General features: G+C 37.9%; 3 protein-coding genes across 3 annotated transcripts in view; 2 read left to right on the top strand and 1 right to left on the bottom strand.

The window, feature by feature from the left end:
- Positions 1–19,172, bottom strand: part of Flo2 (flotillin-2) — a 419,882-nt gene that overhangs the window by 59,107 nt on the left and 341,603 nt on the right. The gene's annotated exons all lie outside the window — the stretch shown is intronic.
- Positions 1,795–11,380, top strand: LOC114252768 (glucose dehydrogenase [FAD, quinone]). Its single transcript, XM_089733965.1, has 5 exons — positions 1,795–2,715; positions 6,803–6,882; positions 8,168–8,309; positions 9,342–9,512; positions 9,697–11,380. Exons 2-5 carry the CDS (start codon positions 6,811–6,813, stop codon positions 11,205–11,207), a joined length of 1,896 nt encoding a protein of 631 aa, XP_089590091.1. The 5' UTR covers positions 1,795–2,715; positions 6,803–6,810; the 3' UTR covers positions 11,208–11,380.
- On the top strand, positions 11,932–15,503 carry LOC114252767 (glucose dehydrogenase [FAD, quinone]). The gene is made up of 3 exons (XM_089733975.1): positions 11,932–13,452; positions 13,953–14,183; positions 14,718–15,503. The coding sequence occupies exons 1-3, from the start codon at positions 11,932–11,934 to the stop codon at positions 15,501–15,503; spliced, it is 2,538 nt and encodes an 845-aa protein (XP_089590101.1).

The following is a 19,172-nucleotide window of genomic DNA, read 5'->3' as shown; positions in this document are numbered from 1 at the left end:
GAGTCTCAACACAACGAAAAAGACGTATTTATTACTTATATATTTAATATATACTTATTCATAATGTCCCGTTGGGGCGTAGCTGGAATATCCCCTTAGGCTACCAGCGAATACGTAAGAAAAAAAAACCTCTATAGGAGTTATGTAGACGTGGGGGAGAAAGTGCATCGAGTGATCAACATTTTGAACTAGACACGACCTTCAGCAAGGAAGAAACCGACTCAGAAGAAGATAGGAGCTATAATAAAAAAGGCAACATGAATAACACCTTTTCATAGTCTTCTTATAACTGGCTCATAAAGCTACGATTAATAAGGCCATTAAGACGTCGGAATATCTAGTAGACTCTGGGCAAGACGAATCCGCAGATACTGAGAATGAATCTATTTCTAAAAGACCTAAAATACTAAAACATACATTAATAAACAAAAGAAGGCAAAGTTAGGCAATCCAGGCGCTTAGTAACAGAAATCGACATGATTACTTCAGTGCGCCGCGTAGGGCACCGGTGACTTACATGGTAGTCAGCGTGTTAGAGTCTCGTAGGAACGCCGCCGGACCTACCAGTTAATTTCGCCTATATTATTTCACGAAACGACTTACTAGAACTATATCTGTTTATGTTTTGACTATTTTCATTAGTCTCCATTTACATACGTTAAAGCTGTTGTATATTCCTGTTTCAGCATCGGGAATGGGTCGCGAACGTAAAGGACTCTTTAGTTTGGTGTTTTTTCCTACCTAATCGCTGGTGACTACCAGCTAGACTAAGCAGACTAAGGGGCTATTTCAGCTACTTTTGGGAGGGGTATTTTACGGGCTCAGCCTGAGAGAATTTGCTAACACTGGCCCTAGCAAGAGTAGCGTTTCGTTTCGCTGTATCTACCACTGGATCGGCAAAGTGACCCACTGAGAAGATCCGGCGAGAAACACAGTGGGTTATAAGTTGCATGTCGCACTCTCGACAACCAACGTGTTTGACGAGAACGACGCGACCGGTGCTAAGGATTTTTACATCTTGTATATGTGCGAACAAAATTTTTTTTTTGGAATTAGTCCATATGAACTTATTTTTATGAGCTACATTTAGACCCAAACTCGATGCTTTGCTCTTTGGTCGACCGGTCGTACCAATCGTGTACCGTAATAAAGTCCACTAAAACGCCAGCACTTACACGTGGAACATATTAATTTAATATTACGAAAGATCAGGAATAAAAAAAATCTAATGAGTCATAAACGAATGTCGAGCATATCGAGTTTGCGAAACCTCGTTGTGCCGTCAGTACGTTTCCTGGAAATACGACTTAACATACTTTCGCAAGATGAGTCTCGCGAATAATGTATACACGAGGTTTCTTTCAACTATCGTTTCTAACTTAAAGGAAAAACTTGGAAAAATGAAGCACGCGGATTGGCACCGGGACAATTTCTCACGTATTTCATATACTTTCGCGTTCCGGTTTGACTGACCCAGGCGACGGTGCAAGGCAAAGCCGCCGTCGCCCAAAACATGTCTTGTCACATTTTTTTATTTTATTGCTTAGATGGGTGAACGAGCTCACAGCCCACCTGGTTACTGGAGCCCATAGACATCTACAACGTAAATACGCCACCCATCTTACGGCTGCCCCACCCTTCAAACCGAAACGCATTACGGCTTCACGGCAGAAATAGACGGGGTGGCGGCACCTACCCGTGCGGATTTACAAGAGGTCCTACCACCAGTAGAAAAGGTAAATTATAGAACCAAAAACGTTAACCCAAAACAACAAACCCTCCATGTAGAACGTTGCAATGTATAATTATATTACTGGAGATATATCCCAAGGGAGGTTACGTCTGGAAGAGGGCCAGTCGTAAAAATTATGCTAAATCCCTATGCAGCATAATAATAAGGAACGCTTCACTGAAGCCACATAATGTGGGATCAGGGCGAAAAGAAGCAAACTTTCCATATTCAATTGTCCCAAGCTTTTGGTTGTTATGTGTGCCGAAACAATAGGAGAACACGAAATCTTAATACCCTAAACAGAACTTACTGTGATGGTAGGATCTCTTGTGAGTCCGCGCGGGTAGGTACCACCTGCCCTGCCTATTTCTGCCGTGAAGCAGTAATGCGTTTCGGTTTAAAGAGTGGGGCAGCCATTGTAACTATACTGAGACCTTCGAACTTATATCTCAAGGTGGGTAGCGCATTTACGTTGTAGATGTCTATGGGCTCTGGTAACCACTGAACACCAGGTGGGCTGTGAGCTCGTCCAACCATCTAAGCAATAAAAAAAGAAAACCCGGGCCTCGTGATATCACAGCCATTATCGCTAACAGCTCGAGACCAACGAACGGATATTACACAATTGATGCGGTGACTAAGTTGTTACTAGAAAACAAACCAATAAGTTTCGATGTGCGTAGAGGAAAGAAAACTGGCCCCACCACTCGAGGCAATATGACGTTTAAGTTACCGTTTGACCGTCAAAGAAAGTGCTTGCTACCTCCGCTGGCGAACAGCCTATCGATTTCAAACCAGTTTAATAAATCTATCACACAATTTAAGAATTGTTTTGCGAGTTTCGTGTAAGCAAATTTGCGTTAGGGTCGTTTTGTTTATATATTTTGCGTTGTTTTGTGTTCACACGTCGCTTTCAGTGAAATGATTTTCAATTCAGAATTTTTGTCGCTTGTGTCTATGTATTTGTGAAAGTGTGAATAATTGTAAGTATTACGTTTTATTTTTTACAGTCTAAATTCGTGATAGCAAATAGTGTTGTGTGTGGAGCAGCACATACGGCCCTATCTGCGGCTGTATCGGTATTGCGCGAAGCAATTTTATGTTACAGATTAAAGGGCAGCCTTATTCTAACTGGGTCGTTGACCTCGTGTCTCAAGGTGAGTTAGCAGTATCCGACAACTAGTCGGCCGTGAGTATTCTAATAATGGGTAAGACGCGTAATATTCTCTTCTAATGTGGTGAGGTCTGAATGTGCCAAAAACAAACTCCACTGAAGTAACTAAAGTGCAGGACATGCGTCCAAGAAAGAACGACTTCTAGTATTAATAATAATGGTTGGTTCGAAGTAAGTACCAGTTGAATGGAATATTTGAAATGTATTCAACTGATAATTACTTTTAATAAATGTATCTTTTTTATTTGATTGGTTTTGTTAATTTTGAGTATGTTTCAATGATACTATGTTTTTTTTTTTTTTTTTTTTTATTGCTTAGGTGGGCGAACGAGCTCACAGCCCACCTGGTGTTAAGTGGATACTGGAGCCCATAGACATCTACAACGTAAATGCGTCACCCACCTTGAGATATAAGTTCTAAGATCTCAGTATAGTTACAACGGCTGCCCTACCCTTCAGACCGAAACGCATTACTGCTTCACGGCAGAAATAGGCGGGGCGGTGGTACCTACCCGCGCGGACTCACAAGAGGTCCTACCACCAACTTATTGTTGTCTGAAATAAAATAAATCATTCATCATTCATTCATTCATTAACATATAAAATATCGTAATTGAAACGTGGTGTATTGTGAGGTCGCACGGGTTACCACAATCCAGCCTATTTCTGCGGCGGGGTTCGAAAAATGGAGCGACCGTTCTGCAGCACATTTGAGACTTCAACCTTGTGCTTCAAGCGAAGATGTCAGACTTTGACAGCTACACACCAAACGGACCATAAGCTTGTTTGCTGAAAAGCCTCAAATATCTAATAACAAGTCACGAACACACTAAACTATAATCGTCAGAAAATATACTATTAGATTATTACGTCTATTATCTTTATCTATATATATAAAAATGAATTGCTGTTCGTTAGTCTCGCTAAAACTCGAGAACGGCTGGGCCGATTTGGCTAATTTTGGACTTGAATTATTTGTGGAAGTCCAGAGAAAGTTTAGTAGGTAGATAAATATGAAAATGCTTGGAATTAAATAAAAATAACAATTTTGTTTTCCCTTTGATGTCCCCCCCGTCGGACGGATTCTTTTTGTTTGTTTTAAGTTTATTTTATACAAAAGTTTAGGTCTTTTATTTATCGATGGAGGCAGTATGAAGTCTGCCGGGTCAGCTAGTGTTTTATAAAAATTGAATAGTTTGTAACTTTTTGATACCTACTTGTAAATACTATTATTTAGCGGATTCTTACCACGATTTTTAGTTTTAGAATCTAACCGTGATCAATATTGCAACAGCTCTGAAATACACGGAACTAACAATGCATCGTGATTAGTAGATATAAGTATAATAGAATTTATAAAGTTAATGGCCGCAAACTTAAAAAACATTTCATTATTCTGCTTCTTTACTACAAAGTTTAATTCTATTGAAAATATGTATTGTGAGCATAAATAGATTTGTTTTTGGTTCATCTGTGACGTCACACATACCTATTAGCGAATCGAATCTCAGGTTTTTAAGGCCTCCAATTTCTTGTGAGTTCTTCAATTACAAAAGTATTATTGCATCCCGAGAATAGACGTAAATATGACCTCTTAGGACTTCATTGCAAAATCTCTGTGATATTTTGTTTTCATTCGTAATCCTACAGCACCCGACGGGTTGAATGACCTCAAATGTCACTGTCAGCAATCTGAGAAGTATCACAGTTCTAGTTTCTAGACGAGAAAACCGGCTCAATACGCATGTTTACCGGCCAAATCTTTTACCTAACGTATGGTTCAAAATTTTTGGTTAAGGGCTACAAAATGTAAATATAATGTAATATTAGTCCGTCTATATATGAATTAACCAAGATGTCGGTATATAAATATCAGTATACTCATATAATTTTCAACTAAAACCCTTAATTCTTAACGCCATTTTGGGAAGAAAACATCTTCTGCCGTGAGAAACCTTGATGTAACCCGTACATCTGTCTAAGTCATATTTAATGCTTCATTAATTAACCTAAAATAAAACTTCTCTAATTCTCTGTTAATCTATATTATGGAATTAATAACATTAACGATACTGCCGCTTTCCCTCCAACCTGTCGTGCATAAGGGCCTGTAAGTCACCATAGAACCGATTTTGTTTTTTATTGGCCTTAAATCTTATTGTGTTTATATAATTCAACTGACCTATATTAAACGTTCTTCATGCAACAAACACGACACCTCGAAACATATAATATAAATATTCATATCAATAGCACAGAGTACATTACATTATCGTTACATAACAACTGTTATTTTCACCGGAACTTGTTAGTATGCCGTTTGCAATTCCGAAGGATGGCTGCGAATTAATGGTGTTTCTTAATTTCCAGAAGATTCGATTTCTAAATGCGTCCAAACAGCCGGAAAATTGCTATTTCATATTATAATGTAATTTTTTTTATATTAAATTGAACGGGATCCGTGGTATCGATTTTGCTTTCAACGCGACAAGCATAGGCAGCGTATTGGCTGTTGCTAGCGGTTGAGTTTGAGACGCACGGATGCGTACCACAATTCTATTTATTTCAGCCGCGAATAACAAATTCTTTCGTCCTCTATGCGATCTATTTGTAACATTAACCTTAGATTTCAAGATCGGTGGCGATGTCTTTAGGCTACAGTTAGACCGTGAGATCGTCCGCCTATGTAGAGCAATAAAAAGGTTTTAACGTCTTCTCTTTGACCCTTCTGCATATACCGCTGTGTTTGTGACGTGAATTGTAAGCACATTGGGACGTGTCCATTCGCATGTAGCGACGTATTGCATATATAACGGATCACACACTTTCAGACGACACCGTTTTCGCTTCCATTGTCGGTCGACGCCCGAACTATATTATGACACACTTTTATTAGCTCGCGATGTATGTATGTGTGTTTGCTTGTATGCAATAGAATCTTTTAACGTCATCTTTAATAAGTCAGTAAGCATCTACAGTCGGCATCATTGCGCCATTGGCATGAGAACCCTCTTGTAGTGGCCGCTGGAAACTACAAACAGTCTACGTTGCCCAAAACACGTCATTACGGATCCTCTCGATCCATTAACGGTGCTTTTAGGTACCACAAGCACCGGTCACCGTCCTCGTCGAACCCGTCGCTTACGACGAAGGGCTCGACGAGCGAATTAACCCATACACACAGCCCACTGAGTTTCTCGCCGGATCTTCTCAGTGAGTCGCGTTTTGGATCTGGTGGTAGATTCTGCGAAGCACTGCTCTTGCTAGAGTCAGTGTTAGCATCACTCCAGTTTGAGCCACGTGAGCTCACCTACTAGCTAAGATTACGCTGAAATAGCCTCTCAAGGCTATCTATCAGCTTAAGTAGGAAAGAAATAAATCATTTTTACGAACATCAAAACGTCCGATTAACTTGAGATTTTACACTTGCATCAAGGACCGATAGCGATATTCAATAATTTTATCATCTGTATCAAACTAGATAAAAAAAATGATGAAATCGTTAGTTCGTTTCGTGTCTATATTTATGACTCTTATCCCCTATATATCACATTAATTGACCGACATAGTGGCGCAGTATTTTGCGTCCCTGTCTGTTGGACTGAGGAGATCGCGGGTTTGTTTGCCACATAAGACAAAAATTCGGGAATTCTAGATTGAGGCCAAGTGATTTGTCCTAGATTAGTTACTTCTTTAATTATTGTTACTGTATTACTGTGAAACAATAATTATAAGTTATTTCAGTAGCAACAAAAGTTTGAAAGAATTGCCAAAGATTATTTCATTTAATTTAAAATACGTCATCATTAGAACCAATTCAAATTTGAATGTTTCCGTAACAACTGGATCGACTATTCGTTATTTTGGTGATATAATTAATGTTTTACATTTTCCAGACGACAAGATGAGTGCGATAGTGAACGCAGCTGCTGATGTGCTGTCCGGAACTGCTATTGCTGCTGCAACTGGATCACAGGTATTTCCAACAACAACAAAAAATATTCTCCCACTACCCGCAATGTTACGCCAGACAATCAAAAATACAAATACCCAAAACATAAACAAAGAAAATGAGACCTCCAATCAAATAAGATAAGTTAGGTCTTTCTGTGTGCAAAGAAACTTAAATGGATTTTTTTATTATTATCACACTACGCTTACCGCTCTATTTAAACATTGAGGTCGACGAATGTAAGTCAAAATGTAAAATGAGTAATGGTAAAATCATTTGTAAAATGAGATATTTTATCGTTTTGCGGAATTGGGACCGTAGGAATGCAAAAGTTTAATATATATATATTAGCCACCGTATGTTAATGACGTTGATGTGGTCAAAGACAGAGTGAAGTGGAGGAGAATATAAGGAAAGCTGAGCGTACCACCATGTGTGATGCATTACTAGGAAGAGAGATATATATATAACTCAGGGTATTCCAATAAATTATATTATGTTTTAAACTGTTTTGAGCGAAATTTACTAAAGCTAATGTCAAGCCTTCCATATGACATACCAATATATCATTATGGACTAAATCATCATCATCATTCCCTTGTCCTTCCCCCAGTCACCTAGGGTCGGCGGAATATGTTTTCTCCTTCCATACTCCTCTATCTTCATTTCGTTACTCACGCTCCTTTCACACATATCGTCTTTCAGACAATCCATCCATTAATTTCTTAGGTCTACCTCTTCCGCTAAAGCCTTCCACATTCATAGTTATAACTCTCTTAACAATATCATTGATCATTTCGTCTCATCACATGTCCATACCAACCCAAACTCGCATTTCTCTGTCAAATGTGCCACTTTCAGACTTCCTCTAACTACCTTCAACTACGTACATATAATAAAGAATAATACTTAGAATAATTTGTGTAGCGCCTTCAATAAATAATCATATCCATACTAATATTATAAAACTGAAGAGTTTGTTTCTTTGTTTGAACGCGCTAATCTCAGGAACTACTGGTCCGATTTGAAAAATTCTTTCAGTGTTAGATAGCCCATTTATTGAGGAAGGCTATAGGCTACATATAACGACCAATACAAACGGAGCAGAAATAAAGAATGTTTCAAAACCGGGGTTCTTTTTTTTTCTACGTAAATGAAGTCGCAGGTAAAATTTAGCGTTATGCCAAAGTAACTATTCCACGCGGACGAAGTCGCGTCCAAAAGCTAGTATTTAAATAAAGTATTTAATAATTAATCGGTTTTACATTTAAAAAGGCAGTACTCAATTCGGTACGTATGTTTTTTTTAGGTGGCTTGGTTCGTTCCGATGCTTGTAGCCGCGATAGCGTACTACCAATACGACCGGACAGATCCGGAGGGTCGTCCTACAGATGTCAGCGATGAGATACTACCGGAATACGACTTCATTATAGTAGGGGCTGGCTCAGCTGGTTAGTAAGTATAGCTAGCTAGTATTCGATCTTTTAAAAGAAACTGAAGCTAAATTACCTATTAATTTTATGTGCAGACTAATTTATATATGAATTCATATTGGAAATATTTAATAGCTTTTATGCTGATTGTGTTTGTGATTATTATTCCTTTAAATATAATAGCACACCGCCGAATTCGGATTAAAATGACAGTAGAAGTCCAGTATTTGTGTTATTAGAGATGTAATTGCTCTTGTTTCATATGTCTTTCCGATAAATATAACACTGGAGAAAAACATAGCGCGGTCCGTTCAATGTAGAACGTTTCTTTGTTTATAACATAGAAACGTTGCACATTATAACAATGACATCAAAATACCAAAAATGCATTATAGTATTGTTTATATACCTTGTTCGACATTCAATTACATCAACGGGGATCTAATGTATATAATATTCTGTAATACTTAGCCAAGGGTAATGCAAAGTTTGCTGCAGTCTAATCAGGTCGTTTTAGTCAACGAACTGGTCGAGTATTATGATTTTAGTGGTGACCGCGCTCACCTCTCGTACCTCTCCATGTTCTAGCCTGAGGAGCACGAATTCTCAGAGAAAGAGAGAGGAGTCGTTTGATGGGTACCATAATATGAAATCATTCCATTTTTTGGAAGAGTTATTAACTGCATGCCATTTCAACTTAAAATCGCACCACCATCCGCACCACCGCACATCTCTTCCCGTGGATGTCGTAAAAGGTGACTAAAGGATTCACTTTCAGCTGACCTTCATTCATTATTCGCACCTTTTATTGTGAATCTCATAGGCATCCCACCATATGTTCCATTTTAAGGATGAAACAGACGACAATACAAGTTAAGCCTCGTGTCTCAAGGTGGGTGGCGGAATTCAGGTTGTAGTATTGTGATGACATCGGGTAACCTATAAACTAAACCTATAAACTATATACTAGATAGTCCGTGAGCTCTTTAATCTATCCTCGCAACTAAAGAAGCATTCTATACTTATTTTACAACCTGTACAAAATTTCAGGAGCTGTTTTAGCGAATCGACTCTCAGAAATCGGTTACTGGAAGATACTGCTGCTAGAAGCAGGGGGACATGAAACAGAGATATCCGATGTGCCCCTACTGGCAGGATACTTACAACTGAGTAAACTAGACTGGCAATACAAAACCGAGCCTCAAGGAACTAGTTGTTTAGGTATGAAAAACCAATTAATGTTGTTTTTTTTATTTTTTTTATTTATTATTAATTCTAAAATCAAGGAAAGCGGTCCTTTTTTCTTTTTATAAAACGTGCGTGATAATTACACAACCGTTTAAATGTTTAGCTTCACTTTCCTTATACGGAATATTGTCATCAAGATTGTTATTAAAATTTTCAGCAATGGAAGGGGGACGCTGCAACTGGCCTCGTGGTAAAGTCCTGGGTGGCAGTTCCGTTTTGAACTACATGCTCTATCTTCGAGGTAATAGAAGAGATTATGACACATGGGAGGCGCTGGGCAACAAAGGATGGGGTTATAAGGACGTGCTTCATTACTTCAAGAAATCAGAAGATAACAAGAATCCGTATTTAGCTCAAACACCTTATCACAGTACCGGTGGATACCTTACGGTTGCAGAAGCCCCTTACCAAACGCCACTAGTGTCGAGTTTCATTGAAGGTGGATTAGAATTAGGGTACATGAACCGAGACATCAACGGCGAAAACCAGACAGGCTTTATGGTAGCCCAAGGCACTGTCAGACGAGGCAGCCGTTGTTCTACTTCGAAGGCTTTTCTGAGATCCGCTAAAGATCGCCAAAACTTACACATATCTATGCATTCTCACGTTACTAAAGTTCTAATAGATCCACGCACGAAAATAGCATTTGGTGTTGAATTTATACGCGATAAGATGGTACACCGCATCAGAGCACGAAAAGAGGTAATACTTTCCGCTGGTACCATCAACTCAGCTCAAATTTTAATGTTATCTGGCATCGGTCCAAGTGACGAACTAGCAAAGCATCGGATACCTGTTATCCAGAATCTAAAGGTTGGCAGTAATTTGCAAGATCATATTGGCTTGGGCGGTTTAGCCTTCATGGTAAACAAAGAAATTTCAATTGTCGAACACCGCTTACACACAATGAGCACTTTGATGGAGTACGCAGTGCTCGGTGAAGGTCCTTTAACAATTATGGGCGGAGTCGAGGGTCTAGCATTCGTGAATACGAAATACGCAAATGCTTCAGACGATTTTCCTGACATTGAATTCCACTTCATATCCGGTTCAACAAATTCCGATGGCGGTGAACAAATACGTAAAGCACACGGACTGATGGAGAATTTCTATGATGCCGTTTTTAGACCGATTAACAATATGGACGTTTGGAGTATCATTCCTATGTTGCTACGTCCAAGAAGCAAAGGTTTTATACGGTTACGCAGCGCAAACCCATACGATTATCCATACATTTATCCAAATTATTTGATGGACGAAATGGATGTTAAGACGCTTGTTGAAGGCGTTAAAATCGCTATAGCATTGTCTAGGACACAAGCTTTCCAACGACATGGTTCCATTTTGAATAAACACGTCTTTCCTGCGTGTGTTAGTATTAAGAGGTACACAGATGCGTATTGGGAATGCATGATAAGGCAGTACACGTGCACAATTTACCATCCAGTCGGCACAGCGAAAATGGGACCCTACTGGGATCCAGATGCAGTCGTTGACCCCGAACTGAGAGTGTATGGAATCAAAGGCCTTAGGGTAATCGATGGTAGCATAATGCCTAATTTGGTTAGTGGAAATACTAATGCACCAATTATTATGATTGGCGAAAAAGGCAGTGATATGATCAAAGAATTCTGGTTAAACCGGCGAATGTCAAGATATTACATATAAAGCGGTGGACAAAATTAAAAAAAAAACAGTATTAGTAGACTTAATTTGTAAATATTATTCGGCTTAAGATATTTATTAAGTATTTATTTTACGTTTAAATGCTACTTAGTGTCACAATGATCACATACATAATTTTAATGTTATGTAAGTAACAATAAATATTGTGGTTTAAATATAGTGATTTAATTTCCCACTGTCATGAGATGTTGTATTATGAATGCATTGTTGTTGTTACATAATACATTTCATAATTTCGTTGAGATAACAATTATTGTTTTGGAAATGATGACTTCGATAATTGTTGTTATATGTATGTATACTTCGATAATGTTTATGAACATATCAGATACGATTAAAATATTTTTAAACGCAGACACTTAACAGTACAGGAGAGGGTGGAATTTAAAAAATATAATAATATTAGAATTTTTTACATAGAATTAAAGTACCTACGTAAAAACGTAAGCAGATGACTCAAACCATATGTTTTAGTACTTTTTGAAATTAATAATACAAGTTGGTATTATTAAAACAAATACATCAGCAATAAACGAAATAAAATCTGGCATAAAAAATGATACGATTGCGTATTCTTCACATTCAACACTCTGTAGCACGAATTTAACAATTTGCTGATTCAAACAAAACACTGCATAAGTATCATTCACATATTTTTAAGAACCATTAGTCGATTGTCAGTAATGAAGCAGCACAACACTGCATCATGTCTAATTACAGCCCAGTAAAAAGTATAGTTTCGAGTACCAGAATTTTGTTTGGTTTACTCCCAGGTTTGGGTGTCCTGATCGTGATCCGTATGGCTATACATTTGTACAGACCCGACATTGAAGATTCAGAGCATCGGGTCAGGGATCATCCGATCGAAGACCTGAACGATTGCTACGATTTTATCATCGTCGGTGGTGGTTCTGCTGGAGCGGTTTTAGCGAACCGTTTGACAGAAAACCCAGCATGGAAAGTATTGTTATTAGAAGCTGGACCCGATGAGAATGTGCTTTCCGAAGTGCCCGTGCTGTTTCCGATATTACAAACTTCATTTATAGACTGGCAGTTTGTGACCGAGCCCAGTGATGATTATTGTCTAAGTATGATTGACAAAAGGTGTAAGTGGCCACGCGGTAAAGTTCTCGGTGGATCTAGTGTTCTAAATGCAATGTTATATGTTAGAGGCAATAAACGTGATTATGATAACTGGGAAAGAATGGGAAACGCCGGTTGGAGTTACAACAATGTATTTCCCTACTTTTTGAAATCTGAAGACATCAGAATTCCAGAGCATCAAAATGATCCTTATCATGCAACTGGAGGTCCGTTAACCATAGAATATTTTAGATACGAGCATCCAATCACAAACAAGATTTTAGAAGCAGGCGCACAACTTGGTTACGCAGTAAGGGATGTAAACGGTGAATTTCAAACAGGATTCACTCGTTCTCAGGCAACCGTGCGAGATGGACTTCGTTGCAGTACGGCAAAGGCATTTCTAAGACCTATTTCTAAAAGACAGAATCTTCACATCAGTATGAATTCTTTAGTAGAAAAAGTGCTGATTGATGAGTATCGAACAGTTTATGGGGTAAAGTTTTCGAAGCATGGTCATAAAAAAATCGTGAAAGCTAGCAAGGAAGTAATTCTATCAGCCGGTTCTATTCAGTCGCCACAACTATTGATGTTATCTGGTATCGGCGATGCTGCTGAATTAAAAGAACTAGGGATATTTCCAATAGCACATCTGCCAGGAGTTGGGAAAAATTTACAAGACCATACTGCTATGGGCGGTCACTCCTTTCTTTTTGAGTACCCTTCTGACAAAGGAGCTCGTTTTTGCTTTAACCTAAATACTTTATTTTCTTTCGGAAATCTTATTGACTTTTGTATTCATAAAAGTGGAATAATGTACAGTATGGTAGAGGCTGAGGCAATGGCTTTTGTAAACACGAAATATCAAAACCCAGCTGAAGATTATCCCGATATACAATTATTTATTGCTCCGACAGCAGATAATATGGACGGCGGTCTTTTTGGGAAACGAGCTAATGGTATCACAGACGAAACATACGCTGAATTATATGAGGATCTATTATACGAATCATCGTTTTCAATAGTTCCACTATTACTAAGACCAAAAAGCAGAGGTTATATAAAATTGCGGGATAGCAATCCTAATTCACCTCCTCTTATTTATCCAAACTACTATTCCCATCCAGACGATGTGAAGATTATGGTAAGTTTGCTAGTTTTTGTATATTTTTAAGGTACCTAATTCTAATTTAAAATTGTAAAAATAAAGTCTAATTTTATTATTACAATTAATGTGAATGTTATCTTAAAACGATTGAGTACAACTTGTTAAAATTAAGGTTATTTTTTTTTTTTTGGTAATTAGTGTTGTATTAGCTAAATCATAATCACATGCTCATTAAATTTATCTCCAGACATTTACGTCCAAATAACACTATTAAGATTTATCACTTGACCTTTTTTTATCCCTTTTTTTTCTTAATCTATTGCAGAGATTTCTAGAAAACACGTGTACATAAATAGCGTTTTATCGATTTTATTTTATACATATCATATTTTTGAATATTATATACAAATCTATTGAGTCAAAACCATTGGATTGTATTTGCAAGGGAGCTAGATTCAATTGAATCATGGGCGCATTAGACATTAAATGTTTTGTTTGCATATTTGTTATTTAATGGAATGAACGTATTTTTTCAGGTGGAAGGAGCCCGTATAGCACAAGCGTTGGTAGAACAACCAGCACTCAAAGAAATGAATGCTCGGCCCAACCCACATCGAAACCCTGGTTGCGAGGAGCATGAGTTGATGTCTTTCGAACACTTGGAATGTCAAGCCCGGCATCATACTCTGACCATCTATCATCCAGTAGGAACTTGCGCTATGGGCCCGCCCGACAATCCAGAGGCTGTTGTGGATGCAAGATTACGGGTACGAATGGTATCTTCATTAGATTTGTATGTAAATATTAAAGGTTATAACTTAAAACCGATCATTTTATACATGATCTGTTTTAGACAAACAAACGATTAAGTATAGAGGTATAAATGAATTCACTTAAACTTGCGGATAAAGCAATGGAATATATATATTTTTTTATTGCTTATGTGGATGGACGAGTTCACGGCCGACCTGATTTTAAGTGGTCACCGGAGCCCATATACATCTAAAACGTAAATACCGCCACCTACCTTGAGATATGAATTCTAAGGTCTCAGTATAGTTACAACGGCTGCCCCACCCTTCAAACCGAAACGCATTACGCTTCACGACAGAAATAGGCAAGGTGGTGGTACCTACCCGTGCGGACTCACAGGACGTCCTACCACTAGTTATTGTGCAAATATCATACGAATGCACCAGACGTTTTATCCTTTAGGCCACGACGACTTTGATGTAGTATTATTAGTAGTCATTTAAAAAACACTTTTTCAACTTGAATCATTCCTAAAACAATATTTTCAGGTTTACGGCATTCGAAATTTACGAGTTATTGACGGAAGTATAATGCCGACAATTGTTAGCGGGAATACGAATGCACCGATAATAATGATAGCTGAGAAAACATCGGACATGATCAAAGAGGACTGGTCGAATTTGCCTCAAGAGATTATTACTGAATGCCCCAAAATAAATAATGTCGAAAGCAAAACTGCTTCAGTTGGTGAAACAAGCAAGATGCAGACTACGCCCTATAGATTAGATGTATTTAATGAAACAACCAATTTATTTCCTAACTTAGCGGATACACTAAAAATTACTGACCGAGTCAAAAGAATTCACAAAAACAAAGATACAGAATTTGAAATTGACAAAAAATCCGAAGAAGCTTTTGTCAAAACATTACCCGCAAACCCCTATAAAATTAAGTCAGGGTTGAATATAAGAAATGATTTTGGGACAGTCAGTCCATACGCTGAGGATGATATTCCTCCATTTTTGCCGCCACCGCCGCCTCCATCTAGGCATGAGAATGTCTACATCCCGCATAATATGTATCCGCAAGTAACTGAAGGAGTATTATATAAACCTAATCGAAAAAAGTCCAGACCAAATATTTTCGATACAAGATTCAAACAGAAGAACAATTTATTGAACAAATTAAAATTTTATCGCAAAGATCCGAACAAAGTTAATTTAAATAGCAACAACAATTTGTTTTATGAAACCAAAGAAATAATTACTCCTGACGGCGAGAAAAAATGTAAAATATGGTTGTATTACAACGGTGTGAAATATGAACTACTATAAATTTAATAAAATGTTTTTTTCTCTTTCATACAGTTTTTATTTGGTGACGATTAAATACACGACTTCTTCATACTCTTCCAAATTAATGACAAATAAAATACCTTCTCTCTGAACTCTGAAATGTCATCATTGATACGAGTACTTACAAGCGAGGATAACTTTAGCACAGGGTGGGATATAAACTCGTCTCTGCCCTTTTTTAAAACATAAAAACCACATAATATTTACTGTTAAAATACGTAGCGAATCCATGCTAATATTTAAATTGCGAATGTTTGTTTGCGAGTTTGTTTGTCATTCTTTCACATCGAAATGAAGCAACGGCAATCCGTTGCGATCTAAAAATTTTAGATCCGTAGACTGGCATAGGCTACGTTTTATCCTAAAAAGACATCATATGCCCAGCTAAGCTGTTTTGTTGTCTTTAAAAAAAAAACGTGATACTTTAGAATAGTTAATTGATACTTTTCCTTGAACACGCAGGCGAAGTCGCAGGTAATGTTAGTTCTACTTTTGTCGCAAGGGCAACTAGCCGCAGCACATGAAAGGTTAAAAAAATCAGCATTCTGCCTATTTCTGTACTGTTCTGCACTGTTCTGTTGCGTAAAAGTTATGCATCCAATTTGAAGAGAAGAACAGTCACTATACACTACGAGTGAAATTATACTTTATCACATTAAGACCTCGTTCTATGTCTTAAAGTGGGTGGCGGAATTTAAGATGTGATATCTGCAGGCTCCTGTATCCACATAAAACCAAGTAGGTCGCGAGCTCATCTACCTATAGGCTGTAATAAATAAACCAGTACTTATCGTATTAAAACAAAGAAACCTCTTACTTTTTTTCACTGGTGGTAGGACCACTTGTGAGTCCGCACGGGTAGGTACCACCGCCCTGCCTATTTCTGCCGTGAAGCAGTAATGCGTTTCGGTTTGAAGGGTGGGGCAGCCATTGTAACTAAACTTGAGACCTTAGAACTTATATCTCAAGGTGGGTGGCGCATTTACGTTATATATGTCTATGGGCTCTAGTAATCACTTAACACCAGGTCCACTCATCTAAGCAATAAAAAAAAAAGTTAAGAGAAAACGTATTTTAAAGACGTGCGTTAAGGAAGCTTTTGTATTGTACAGCGGCGCGACTATGCTGCTGTCGTTGCCGATGTCCACGGGCGGCGGTCACCCCTACAGTAGGATGAGCCATTATGCGGAGTTTACATTACGAAATTAGTGTCATGCATGTTGAACTCAGTTTCACGAAAGTAGTTTCGGTATATGCGAAAGTGATTTCGTTAAAAAAATAGTGTCGCGAAATCCACAGTATCGCAGTAGCCATGGCGCCTTGAGCATCAAAGCTATATTTTGCTATATTCAATGTATCTAAAGAAATGCTTATATACCTATAAACTTAAAAAAAGACTATCAAGAAAAAAAAGAACGTCGGTAGATTCGAGGATGGTTAACAAGAAGGCATTTAGGTGCAATGAAGTTAGTCCCTGAATTAGCAGATGAAGATCCTGAGAGTTATAAAAACTATTTTCGAATGAGTGAAGATAATTTTGATTTTTTACTGTAGGTGTTTCGGTACCCTTGTCATTGATATTCATTAATAAGATCTATTTTTTTTTCTGTACTCCATCGTTGGTTTGCCATTTTCAACGCTTGAAGCGCGTCCGAACTAACAATACACACGTCCGCACAGCGCAGGCCCTTTCGCGACATTAGTTTCACGTCGCGTCTACACTATTCGTCTACACTATCGCCTGCGCGATTTTTTGGTGAAATTAGTGTCATGCAACTAATTTCACCAAAAAATCGCGCAGGGCACGAAACTAAAATTAGTTATTTCATGCATGCAAATGCATGCATGAAATTAATGCATGCATTACGAAAGTATTAAATTACACGTGAAACTGTTGGTAAAACTAATGTCACGAAATTAATTTCACGTCACTAATTTCGTAATGTAAATTCGGCTTTAAAACAAACAATAAAATTAGCGAAACTACAATAAAATACAGATTAAGACAATTTCACATAGGTATCAACGACTTCTAAAACATTTAGTTTTTCAGTAAATCAAAGAAAAAACCGTTGAACTTGATTAGATCAATTTTGATTAAGTTTTATTTAGTTTAAAAAAAAAAAACGTATAAATAAAAAATCAGCCAAACAACAGAAACGATCTTAAAAATATTTTCATATCTACAGTTCGTAATTTACACTGAACGATAAACCCAATGAACGTTTGACTGGTTTTAATCGAGGTTAAAACATGTAATTATGTATTGATTATACGAATAATGAATCTCAATTTAGATATGTATTCGAACATTTAAATTAGTAAAATGATAATTTGTAAAACTACATTATGTATTATGAAACAATAACGAATAATAAAACGAAACGAAGGAATAAAGAAAGGGATGGACGAGCTCACGGCCATTTAGTTTTAAGTGGTTATTGGCCCATAGACATCAACAACGTGAATACCGGCACCCGCTTTGAGACCAGAGTTCCAAGTCTCAGTGTGTCAGGGTCGAAGTTGCATAACGTCCGTAGGAGATTACCCACCGCTACCCTACACGTGACCCCTGGGTGGTGCTAATAGTGCAACAACCTGGCAACCGAACTGTCCTCCTGAGGATCTCCCGGTTTCAACTACACTGCGTCAATTATAAAACCCTAATCACAAACTGTAAAATTAAATTATAACCACGCAGTGTAAACTGCGTGGTTATAATTTAATTTTTATTATATATTACGTATTATATATTATTTACGTACGTATGGCATTCATTTACATGAATGCCATACGATAAATAAATAAAAGTGTTTACCGCCCCGTGCGCGCTCACAAGACGTCCGGAATTACGGATACTGTAATTTTTATTCCTTCATATTGGAAATGATTCTTGAACATTTTTAAGTATGTATTTCACTGGAAAAATTGGTACTTGCCTGCGAGATTCGAACACCGGTAGAGTCGCCTCGATACGAATGCACCGGGCGTCACATCGCGTAGGCTACGACGACTTCAAAAAGATGTCTATTAGACACGAATCCAGCAAAAAATTTAAATACCGAAATTGATTGTGGCATACTGTGAACCAGGACCAGCGATTACCAATATCCTGCCCATTTCTGCCGCGAAGCAGTCCTGCATTCTAGTCTGAAGTATGGGACATCATTTCGATATCTTGGTGGGTGGGTCTTGACGCGATGCCGATTTCGTTCGCTTTTCTTTTAATAGATTTTTTTTATTTATTGCTTAAATCGATGGACGAGCTCACATCCCACCTGGTGTTAAGTGGTTAGCGGAACGCATAGACATCTACAACATAAATGCGCCACCCACCTTGAGAAATTAGTTCTAAGGTCTCAGTATACCTACTTAGTCTTACTAGACTAAATAAAAAAGGGTTTGCATAGTGAAATGGTATGTACTAAAGATGTTGACTTGAAACACATTGCTGACAAACACAGCTATTCTTGGTAGTAAAGATGAAATTCACTCTGTTCGTAGGTAATGCGATGGTAAAAAGGAGATGATGATCGTAATACCGGAGCCAAGGAATTGTCATTGGTGAAACTTGAAAAATGTGGCCAGTTCATAGTATGATCGTTTATTTTATTTTATTGCTTACATGGGTGGACGCGCTCACAGCCC

Source organism: Bombyx mandarina, chromosome 16, assembly GCF_030267445.1.
Source record: "Bombyx mandarina strain Sakado chromosome 16, ASM3026744v2".
Lineage (NCBI taxonomy): Eukaryota > Metazoa > Arthropoda > Insecta > Lepidoptera > Bombycidae > Bombyx > Bombyx mandarina.
This window is presented reverse-complemented; position numbering and strand designations above follow the sequence as displayed.